Source organism: Diadema antillarum, unplaced genomic scaffold, assembly GCF_040938485.1.
Source record: "Diadema antillarum isolate AM-2024a unplaced genomic scaffold, OU_Dant_1.0 scf00000197, whole genome shotgun sequence".
NCBI lineage: Eukaryota > Metazoa > Echinodermata > Echinoidea > Diadematoida > Diadematidae > Diadema > Diadema antillarum.
This window is the reverse complement of record NW_027271086.1, coordinates 2428824-2441092: the sequence shown is the minus strand read 5'-3', so window position 1 is coordinate 2441092 and position 12269 is coordinate 2428824. Positions and strand designations below refer to the sequence as shown.

The 12269-nt window shown below is 39.1% G+C and overlaps 1 protein-coding gene across 1 annotated transcript in view; it reads left to right on the top strand.

Annotated features, from left to right (window-relative positions):
• LOC139723652 (uncharacterized) overlaps positions 1-12269 on the top strand; it is a 90562-nt gene that overhangs the window by 67146 nt on the left and 11147 nt on the right. Inside the window, exon 4 of the mRNA XM_071634878.1 lies at positions 1064-1207. Within this exon, the coding sequence (XP_071490979.1) occupies positions 1064-1207 (144 nt within the window). The remainder of the gene's footprint in view (positions 1-1063; positions 1208-12269) is intronic.

Sequence of the window (12269 nt, the reverse complement as noted above, 5' to 3'; positions counted from 1 at the left end):
GCAGAAAAAGGGAGAGAGATAGACAGGAAGAGAGAGGGGAGGGGGACATAGAGTGGTAGAGAACGAGAGAGGGGGAGATAGAGAGATAAAGAGATACGAGAGAAGGAAATAGATTATGATATACTCTCCTCCCGGCGATCATTACGCACGTTAGCTTGCATTGGTGCTGATGCGCGCTTAAACTCCATCGAATTCAGGAATAAAAAAAAGAAAGAAAAGAAAAGGCATCCAGCATAAGAGAAACTGTGTTTGTACCAAACACAACGCATTGCGCTAGTTAATGTTTTATGTCACCTCCAGGGATTTTCGACAGTTTTTCCTCTCCCAGGTCAAGAAATTCTAGGCATCTGAAACTGAAATATGCTTTAATGGCTGATTGCGCGGACTCATATATTATTGGTTCATTTCAATTTGCATGTCTTTTAAACCCTAAACAAATATAATTGGTTTTGTATCAATTCCTCTTTTCCTACGACCGAGAATAAAGGGAGTTTTTTTTTTCTTTATCTCTCTCTTTCATGATATGTTGTTTGTTTTTATTGCATACGGAATCAGAAGAATACAGTTCGACTATATAAAATGGACGTTAATGATGATTGTGAGAATGATGACGATGAGATAAGTGATATTGTTAGTGACGGACATGATAAGAGGCACATTGAAATTAATTCACATTTAGTGAATCAATATAATTTTCAAGTATCTTATTGATCATCAAGATACCATATCTGGAATGGGCTTAGGGCTTCAGGGGAAAAAAGGTTGATCGCTTTATACAGTTTGTATGCTGTCCTGTAGAACAGAGCGTGTTTTGATTGACTGTGTTTTGAATTCTTGATATAGACAATACAGTCGCAAGAGCAAACATTCTTGCGAGTGGCCCTAGGACTATAATGCGCTGTCTTTATTTCTTATGTCTGATGAATAATCCACAATGTTGTCGTTCTCTGTTCTGATACTAACAACAATGCGCTGTTTTTCCCATTCTTGTACCATCTCCTCCCCCTTCCCTCTTTCCCTTTCTTTCTCGTTCCACTTCTCCTTTTTTTCACCTCCGTTGCAGAACTCCCGCGTTTTTTAACCGTCTGCCTGCCGAGGTCCAAGCGGAGCGAGCGAGACGGCGGCGCCAGATCCTCGAAGCTGCCGTCCAGAACCGCACCGAGCAAACTGCTTTTCTCACCTTACCCGTGGACGGCTCACCTGAGAGGTAAGGCGATGTTGTATTTTTACACGAGTTAAAATAGAAATCCACCCAGAAAATAAATATACTTCAAAAGAAAGAGAAAAAAACATTTCTTACAAAATGATACAAAAGTGACAAAAATCGGATAGAAATAAGAGAGATATGACATCTTGAAATTTCACATTTTTTCAGAAAACATTTCTTGACAAGTCCTTATGAATATTCGAATGAGCGAGTTGATGATGTCATACCCTCACAATTATCCATATATGTTATAAATGAAATTCGGAAAAATTGTTATTTTTAGCAAATACAAGTAAAAGCATGTTCCCATACCAAGATATATCAGAGTTAACATTTGTTTTTGTTTTTATTTTGGGTGATTTTAAGACAAGTTTTATATTTCCACAGCTGACATATGAGACTTTTGTAATTTTTTGTATATGAAATGAATAAGAAATTGTGAGAGCATGACATCGTCAACTTGCTGATTTGAATATTCATAAGGACTGGTTAAAAAATGTTTTCCGAAAAATGTGAAATTTCATAATTCTGGTTTTTACCCAGGTCGCACGAATCGAACGATAGCAAGCGCCGAAATGTCAAATAATGTACGTGGACATGCACATGCATAATGAAATATTTCTTATCCGACTTTTGTCATTTTTGTATCGTTCTTTAGGGAATATTTTTCGCTTTCTTTTGAAGTTTATTTATTTTTGGGGTGAATTTTGCACTTAGACAGTCCGGATCGAACGAGATCCAATGTGCACGGGATATGGCGGAACTTTATATGTTCAAGTCATCCGATCGGAGAAAACCACCGCCTTCGTCTGGTTTGATGCCGCAACTGTTTTCATCGATAATTTTTACTACTAACTCGTAACCAATGTTTGAAGAGTTTGACCGCAAAAAACAAGTTAACTCCATTACTGTTAATTTGATATATTTTCGATTTATAGAACTATTGAAAATACTATAAAGTTTGCGATTAAAAAACAAAGAGAATTATAAGAAATGATGGGTTACTTCTTTCATTACTTCAAGAATATTCCTTGTTACGTAATAACTGAGGTATCACTGGATTTTTTTTTTTTTTGGCTTTACCTGATGACGGACTTACCTTAAAAATAAAATCTTTAAAAATGACGTTAACCCGGTTGTTGTTTTTTGGTCAAACTCTTCGTTTCATAAGGACATAGTTTCAAAATCCTGCCTCATTAAGCCACTTACAATTATTGTCCATATATAAGTGGTTTCGGCTGCAACATGTTCAGAAGCTTCTCAATCGCTATAGCAGTAACTGAACATTAAATTGGCAGCACAGTTGAGAAGATTAAAGTTTGCATTTTCCTCTCAGATTGGCATTAAATAAAGACCTCAGTTTTGTGCAGATGTGGAATGATATAACCAGTTTCAGGAAATCTTCCTCTGATATCAGCGTATTTCAGAGGTGCCAATTTAGTGATGAGGGATTATACAATTCATATATAGGCCATATATATATATATATATATATATATATATGTATATATATATATATATACATATATATATATATATATATACATATATATATATATATATATATATATATATATAGTGTCATGTATGTATATACTAGTAGATAGATGTTGTATGCATGTGTGTGCATGTCTGTTCCCGTTGGTTTACTTTGTCTGTGTGTGCTTGATATGTACAACCGATCAAAGCTCCAATCTTGAAGATATTATTACTTGCACTGAAGTTGTAAGAAAAAGATCCAGCAAACCAACATTTTCTACACCTGAGTGAATGTAACTTTATGCAGAATGTTGGCATACATGATTATTTGCGTGATCAGAAATGATCGATCTTGCGGATTTGTTGTTGCTGGGGTTTTTCCACTTAACTTTGTGACAACACATGTGTGGCGCACGTGGTGTTAATGAGGTACATTATTGTAGCCAGTGCGAAGGAATGTCCAAATTAGTCTATTCTGAGATGTTTATAGCAACATAGAGCGTGGGCAGTGGAAACAAGATCAAAATACCAGAAGTGCCGGAGCTGAACAACTTGTTTGAAAACAGGTTTTTGTTTTTGGTTGTGTGTGTGTGTGTGTGTGATCAGACAAATATAGTGTTTTTTGTTTGTTTTTTGTTTTTGTTTTTTGCCTTGTGTGTGTGTTGGGATGGGGAAAGTGTAGGGAAGCGTTTGCGTGTGTGTTTGTGTGTGTGTGAGGAGGAGATTGATTGGGCATTTTTCATACAATCCCTCTTTGTCTCTTATGTTTCGTTACAATTAGATAAATCATATATCTGTATATCATCTAGTCCAGTTTTTCAAGTATAGTTCGATTCGTTTTTATTGAATCACATTCACAAGCATGCTAATGGACTGTAGAATGTTACTTTTTAAAATGCCCCAGATCTTAAAATTTTAAACGAAATGGATTTGTTTTTCTTTCTTATTTTTGTTATACAAGGGAAGATGATTCAGCGGGGAAAGAACAAAGAAATATTTGGCTGCCTAGCAAAGAAAAGAAATGCGATAGGGAATGTTATTTCATAGTAAACGAAAACAAACAAACAAACAAACAATTAAAAAGAAGAATTAAAGCAAGCTCTTTTTAACGCACAAATCTTGGACGAAAAACAGAAAAGAGAAGAAAAAGATAGCTGCAAATGTCAGCAAAGGAATTACATTGATGTACTGGGACTTTGTGACGAGACGTTCTGTTGGCATTCAATTTGATTTTGGCTCTAAGTTGAGCCGCTTTCAAGATCTTCGCACATAGTGTAAGTGAAGACTGTTCATATTGAATTGAATTAAATTGGATTGAATTGGATTGAATTAAATTGAATTGGATTGAATTGGATTGAACTGGATTGAATTGAATTGAATTGGATTGAATTGATTGAATTGAATTGGATTGGATTGAATTGAATTGAATTGGATTGAATTGATTGAATTGAATTGGATTGAATTTAACTGAATAGGATTGAATTGGATTGAATTGAATTGAATTGAATTGAATTGTATTAAATTGAATTGAATTGGATTGAACTGAATTGAATTAAATTGAATTGGATTGAATTAAATTGAAATGAATTGAATTGAATTGAATTAAAAAAATGAACCAGTATAATATCATGATAGTGTCATCAGTCCGGTCGTTTTCAAACTCATGTCACTTTTTCGTGAATCCACCCGGATTGATCATTCTCGTGTCAGTAGACCAAAGCTGATTATAAACCTCAAATCTGTTACTCTCATCATGTCTCTGTAATGTTATTGCATTGCATCTAAAGTTAGGTGTTTATCAAGCCGGTAGAGCTCCGATGTCAGCATGCGTGTCGGTCTGACAGGAATACAACATAAAGCAGCGTTTTAAAATGTATAACTTGCTCCTCACCAACACCAAATTATTATTCATATTGATACCAGGGAAGAGTTACACCTCCCTGCACATACTACAGAAAGAGAGTCACGTATCAAATCCCCTGCTGAATTCAGTAAGCACACACCAGCTCATCCCTACCCCACCCCTCCCCCCCCCCCTGCACCTCATCAACATTCAGGCCAAGCCATGATTGAAGCAATGTCTTCAACCCAATCGCGCGGGGTCGTCGACCCAAATCGGATACGGTAATACGTGTTAGATGGAGAACAAACGAGTCAGGGATGGGCAACGACTTTTCTTCGGGGCATATTCCCTTCGCGAACTCATTATCGAACTAATATAATAGGGATCAAACTTCGCATCTACGTTGGATATAGCCAGTCGGAGGGGGATACACTTCCTGCATTTCACAGCAAATGAGAAAACATCTCCCACAACAGGAAGTAGAAGATGACTTAACTTCGCTGAATTCTACATTCCTTTCCTGTTTGGATATACGTCTCCAATATTTACACTATTAGTTTACGTAGTGTCCTCCTATTGAGAAGATTGACATGATAATAACGCCGCAAAGAATAGTTAAGGATCAGGATAATTTTCAATGCCGAACAACAGGAGTTGGTTTTCTCTCCTTAACAGAATTCCAGTGCCGAAGCTGTAAAGTCGAGACACTTGTGCAACAATAACATCATCATCATCATCATTATCAACAACATCACCACCACCAACAACAACAACAACAAAATCAAAAACAACAATAGCAAACTCAACAAGAACAAAATCAACAACAACAAGAACAAAATGAAGGAAAACGTCATAAGTGAGACTTCAGTATTCCGGTGTTGCCGTCTGTGTAAGGCTTTCTATTTTTTTTTTCTGCAACAATCTGAAGTGACATTCAGATGAAATCTATACCTCGACAAAGGTCCCTGTGTCCCGTCTTCTTGTATATTGATGGAGACTGATCTGAATATTCAACTTCCCCTAATTAAAAAAAAAAGCCAATTTCGTCCATCATTCTCCTATAAGTACATTGTGAAACCATGACAACGAATAGAGTACCATCCGTCTCTTCCTCCCCCCCCCCCCCCCCGCAGTTTATGTCATCAAATATCGCGGTATATTACAGTACCAGGGAAGTTGTGACGTCATAATATGTGGAGTGGAAGCAGAGTATTATTGTGCCCCCTTAAGTGCCTGCGATGTGACAATTGAGTTGGGAGAGCCATGAATTATAGATTATATCGGCAGGAATACGAGAGTGATCCCCGAGTTTCGGATCTGCATCGCGCATGAGGCAAAAGTTTGCTGGGGCACGAGAAAAACACACGCGAGCGACGAGCAAACGGAGCGACGATCTCATGAAAGATGCACTCCGAAATGGGATTGGTACTTTCGCACCTTTCGGTGTTTTTTTGTTTGTTTTTTTTTTTTTTTGTTTTTTTTTTTTTGGTTTTTTTTTGCCATGTCACGTGACCTGCGTTCTTATCAAGAGGGTTGTATGTTGTGCATGTCCACGTACATTATTTGACATTTCGGTGCTTGCTATCGTTCGATTCGCGACTTGGGTGAAAACCAGAAATGGCTTTCGGCGTGCCTCTATGAGTTAGATGTTTTGTTATCTTTGTAGAGTTTTGTTGTTATTTTGTGAGTTGTTTTTTTCTCGTTTGCATTTATGATGAAGCCTTGTATTCAAGTCGCGTCCATAATGCCATAACACCCCGCAGCACATTATTTTGGATGAAGACGCTTTAATATTTATACGACCTATGAGTTGATGCCGGGCACGAATGCATCACGGCCTTGCGACTATGATAATTATGTGAATACAGCCAAGTGTTTGCTTTTCTTTTCTATAGTCTGTACCTTTCCCCATCTCTATCTCCTTACCTTGCGCCCTCTAATCCGTTACATCTCACATCACATTTGCCCCTCATCCCTTTAAACCTCTTGCCTCCTTTTCCTTATTTTTACTCGCTTCGATTTCTTGAAGCTCGAATGTGGAATTATCAGGCCCTTGGAATAGACGCTGGGAGAAAATGCCCGTCTTCCGAGTGTCATTAAAGTCGATTAAGTGGTAACACATGTAGCTACATCGATTCTTCTGAGTGGATGAAAACGATGCAAATTATCTGAGCGTCTTACAAGTACGACGCGTTATCACGGCCATTTTTTTTATGATGATGAATGACTAGGAAACATTATTTTTGAGGTTTTATGAATATGCATGTATGCAAATTCGTGTAATCATGAATATTCCACGTCGAGAGAAGCTCCGAGAGATCGCACACAATCCCATGGCGCCCCGAGGAATAAAGTCAATTTCTGGTGTTTTTTTTTTTTTTCGTTTCCTTCTTAAAGATTGTGGTGATGTGGCCCTGGTCACCATCTCATCCTCGAGGTGGTAATAGAGAATAAAATGAAAAACTGGATAGTGAAGAATTAAAAGACAGTGCGTAATCGGTCGTACGGTAATGTGGTTTCTTTGGGTTAATCATAGCTCAGTTAAATAGAATGCTCTGTGTGTGTGTGTGTGTGTGTGTGCGCGCGCGCGCGTACCTCTTGTGAAAGGCATAATAGTAGAATGTGTGTAATTTTTTTTGAATTGTTATATTCTCAAAGGAAATGGAATTAATAAAAAGATCACTGAAAACAAAAAAATAATAGACAGAGAAAGGGGGAGGGAGAGATAGAAGCCCCTTAGACAATTGGCATGATGTAAATAATTGAACGCTGTTGGAGGAAAGCATATAAGTTCAAGTTACATTAATATACGTACGCATGCAAGTTTCCATGAAAAGGCCAGCATAAACATGCCGAAAATTTCACTTTCTAAATGTTAAAGAGTACACTTTGTCTTCCGGTTTTTACGAGTTGACTTTCTTGTATGAAAAGCTAGTTATCTCTCTCTCTCTCTCTCTCTCTCTCTCTAGAGAGAGAGAGAGAGAGAGAGAGTATACTGTACATGATGGGCTAAATCGTCATATCCCCCTCCCAATAAAAGAAACATTCTAAGACAGTAAAGGTTGACACACAGAGCTGTCGCCGTAAGGACTGTAACAATAGTTATAGTTATTAAAGCAATAGCTCCGACAGCATGCGGTAGAAATAACAGCTATTGTGCGTAATACCTGCTTCGTAATCACAGATGCAACAATCTAACTAGCAATGGATGAGTGGACACGTTTTGGAAACGTGCGATTCGACGACATTTTACACCCCGGAAGGCGCACACGTCACTGAGCGTTGTAACCTATTCGCACATGAAACGCAGAGTAGAGTGTTTTCTTGGCATTTTTACTCCCACTCCGAAATTCAAAGACGTCGATAAACAGTGATTAAATAACGACGAAGTGTCATTCGAGCCAGAACCGCGCCGCTGCAAGCGACAGGGACGATTTAGCAATATAACCCGCAGGCACACCTGTACTTGATTACGGAAGGGGGGGGGGGGATAGGGAGATGGGGAGGGGAGGGGGAGGGGGCGAGGGACGTTGATGGTACACAATCGTTTCAACTTCTTTTGCGGGAAATCACTGTCTGACAAACCATTGTCAGTCCAGCTTTTATGTACCCGATGTCAAGCATTCATGAAGATGCTTCGGCTGTAAAAAGCAGTTAACGCCCTGAGTAGACCCTTTACCATGCTGTTGACATGCTATGTAGACCTACGTTAACATGTTGCTGACGGGTCTAACAAGGTTGAACATCTTTACCAAAGAAATGAACCTGGGAGAGGTCCGACCGGAAGACGGGATGATGGTAACAGACCAACGATGACATGCACGCACCAACGTTTGATCAGGGAGGTGATTCACCTCCCTGGTTTGATCGAAGATTTCGCCACCAAACCAGAAGCACTATAGCAGACTACAAGTCACTACCAAGGTCTAAGGGTCACTATAACGCCATAGACTGAACCGTGAACTCATCCCTCAAAAACAATCGCTGATTTCGTTCATGATACAGACTACCACCAAAATAACTTGTTCCTATACCAACTGACCTATCCTGAAAATTTTCATCAAATATCTTTTTATAAGTTTTTACAAACAATCATTCAATCATTAACAACAGACAGTCAGGACAGTAAGACGGACTGATAAACGAACAAACGCCGGTAGCTCCCACCCCAACCCCCCCCCCCCAAAAAAAGCGCAACAGTACAATTCTAATGATAATGAATAATGATAATGAATAACATTTATATAGCGCTTAATACTGATGTTTCTAAGCGCATTGATCCGGAAAAAAAAAAGAAGTATGACATTAAAATAAAATACAGCATTATGTAAATATACAAATTATGATATAACATGCAACAGCAAAACAACATAATTAAAGTTGAGTAAACAGATAAGTTTTCAACGATGACTTGAACTTATCTACGTTATCAGCATTACGAATATGGAGAGGAAGTTTATTCCAGAGAGACGGGGAAATAACAGAAAAAGCCCTATCACCATAGCGGGTGCAGGTGCGGGGACCATGTGATAGTTGGAGAGTGGAGGAAGAACGAAGAGAACGGGTTGAAGTGGAGGAGCGGAAAGAAATTAAGTCTTTGAGGTAAGATGGAGCAAGATTATTACATATCTTGTAAACGATAAGGAGGATTTTGAAGGTGATACGTTGATGTATGGGGAGCCAGTGGAGGGATTGGAGAACAGGAGTAATGTGGTCAGATCTTTTTGTAAGGGTTACAAGCCTAGCAGCTGTGTTTTGAATTCTTTGAAGTGGTGCAATACTAGAAGCAGGGAGACCAACAAGAAGGGAATTGCAGTAGTCAAGGTGGGAAGAAACAAATGCGTGGATGAGACGTTCAGTGGAAGACTGATCCAATAACTTACGGATTTTACCAATTTTACAGATACCCCAAGCAGCAGAACGACATGAGTTCTTAATGTGTTGTTGAAAATTCAGGTGCTTATCTACAATAACTCCGAGATCTCTGACGGACTGAGAGGTGGGTATAGTACTGTCTTCGAGGGAAAATTCTGTGAGAGAACCACCTCGCCTAAACTGAGAATGAACATATAAAAATTCTGATTTAACACAATTCAATTTCAAGTAATTATCACATGACCATTGCTTAATATCCTCAACACATCTACTGAGTTTGCAGAGTGCTTCGACTTGAGTATTTGGTTGTATGATTATATAAATTTGAGTATCGTCGGCATACATAACATGTAGAATATCTTCATGAGAGTTGATTACAGAAGACAGAGGGGCTGTGTATAGAATAAATAGTAAAGGACCAACCACAGACCCCTGGGGGACACCATGTCTGTGAGGGAATGACTGAGAAAGTGCGCCGTTAACGTTTACCATCTGGTGGCGGTCATGTAAGTAAGATGAAATCCATCTCAAGACTGTTCCCGTAAGACCAAAGTTGGACTCTAATCTGTTCAGAAGAATCACATGATTGATAGTGTCAAACGCAAATTCTATAACCTTATTGGACAAGGCCCTGAGTTGTTTTGAGTTTAAAGTGCTGTCAGTAGGTTCGAATTAAGGACCCCAAGAAAAGAGGGCAGAAGTGTTGTCCTCTGACCCACAAAAGTCCATCATCCTCGAATCATTACGTTAGCCTAGTCCAAATCCTATACAACAATCACAACAGCAACAACAACAACAGCAGCAACAACAACAGTTTGCTAAATTCACTCTATTTCCACTGGAGTCAAGAAATGGTACAATCGATTTGAAAATGAGGAAATGATGACCGACCGCATTTGATATCTTTTTATCAGTGTTTATCCCTATAAACCCATGTTTGAGCGTAAGCAATTTAACCATGAACGCATTAACTCTCACCCATAAATGAAAGACATGTTTAGATTAAGGCGGCATTCACTCAGCTGACAAAAGATTTGGAGAAGATTTTTTAGATTACAAAAAAGGTCATGTCACGATCGAAAGGATAGTCGTCTTTATAGCAACAAAAGAAGGGGCTCACTGCTGATATCAAATCACAAGTTTTTACATCACAACATAATAGAAACTCGAGAAAGAAACTCAGGGAAGATGAGAAAGAGACATGCAACTGCTTAAAAAAAAGAATGATAGCATTTTTGTTTTCATAATGCAACAACCTGCTGAAAATAGGCAGATGTGAAAGACCAACAGTCAATTAACTGTTGTAAAAGGGGTATAAAATGAAAGAGGGTTTACACTGTCTTATGATTTGGTACAATTCAGTAGCTCTGGTTTTTCGTTGTCAACTGGTTGTAGTTTATAAAAATAAGAGAAAACAAGTCAGTTGTTTGAGTTCTCTTTCCTCAACTCAGTGAGTACAGTCGGTATGCTTAACAAGCTCATTAGCAGGAAAAAATAACAACAGAGAAAACAATGCGCATGTAAAATCTACCGAAATTCCACAACACCATATGCCATAGCGCGCCCGTTAGCCTGTACGCTCGTCTTCTGCAGACGACTTTCCGACCGTTCCGCGCCCTTTCATAGACGAATAAATTGGATTTTGTGGCGTCATCACATCTAATGACATACTGCTTCTTAGCGTAGTCACGTGAGCCGGTCGCTTCTTGCCTGCACTCTCCATCCCTCTTTCTCTCTCTCTCTCTCTCTCTCTCTCTCTCTCTCTCTCTCTCTCTCCCTCTCTCCCCGTCTCCGTCTCTCTCCTATTCTCCTATATATTTATCTATCTGGTCTGTTTGTCTGTCTTTTTGTCTCTTTCCTTGTCTCTCCGCTGCACATCAATTACAACCAGCCAATAAAGCCTTGGATCGATTCGTCGTGCTATACTTGCTGCAGAAACGGATGTGTTCGCATACTTCCTGGCAGTGCAAACACTCTCTCTTACACACACACACACACACACACACACATATGCCTCACATACACATCACATACACACACACATTCACACACACACACACACACACACACACACACTCACACACTTAATACACTCGGATGATATTCCCATGTATGGTTGGTTGCTGTTGTTGTTTTGCTTGTGTCTCAACGCTTGGCAATTCACGGGACGGATCGATTTGAAACTGACAGAGTACAGCTGTCACGACTTATTACTGAAACAAAGTTTATTTAAGAGTCGAGTTCCGTCTTCATGTCCCCACCTCTTTCCCCACCCTCCTTCTTTTCTCTCTCTCGCTCTCCCATTCCATCTCTCTCTCTTTGCGAATGATTCCTCTTTCACATTCGGTAGAGTTTGTCGAATTAAGCCAAAGCGTACAAAGGTACTTTATCAGAATATTCCGAGTTCGACAGTAGATTTAAAAATACGCCCAATGCAGGAAACGCGTTGAGGGCCTGTGTAGGCGAGTAATAACAGGTGTTTAAGATCTTAAAGTCCGCGAATAACTATTTGGAAATCATCGCGGAATTCTTTGTACATGTATAGTGTTATTACCTATCATTACTGTAAATCTTCCTTTAATTCTTTTTTTTTCCCAAATCGGAAGAGAAAGAGAGAGAATGAGAAACAGACAAACAGACAGAGACAGAAAACAACACGGCCGTTACGACACTAACTTGTCAGGACCTAACATGCGGTATGACGGCGACGCAAACGCATTGGGCAAGCAAACTGTCGGAGCGATATCTGTATACGCTGATTACTGGAAAGCATCGGGGCACTTTTTTCTCCAATGTGAATGGGACACATCGGAACTAATGTTATCAAAAACCAATCAGTTCTGTGGAAAAGCACAGAGTGTTGTC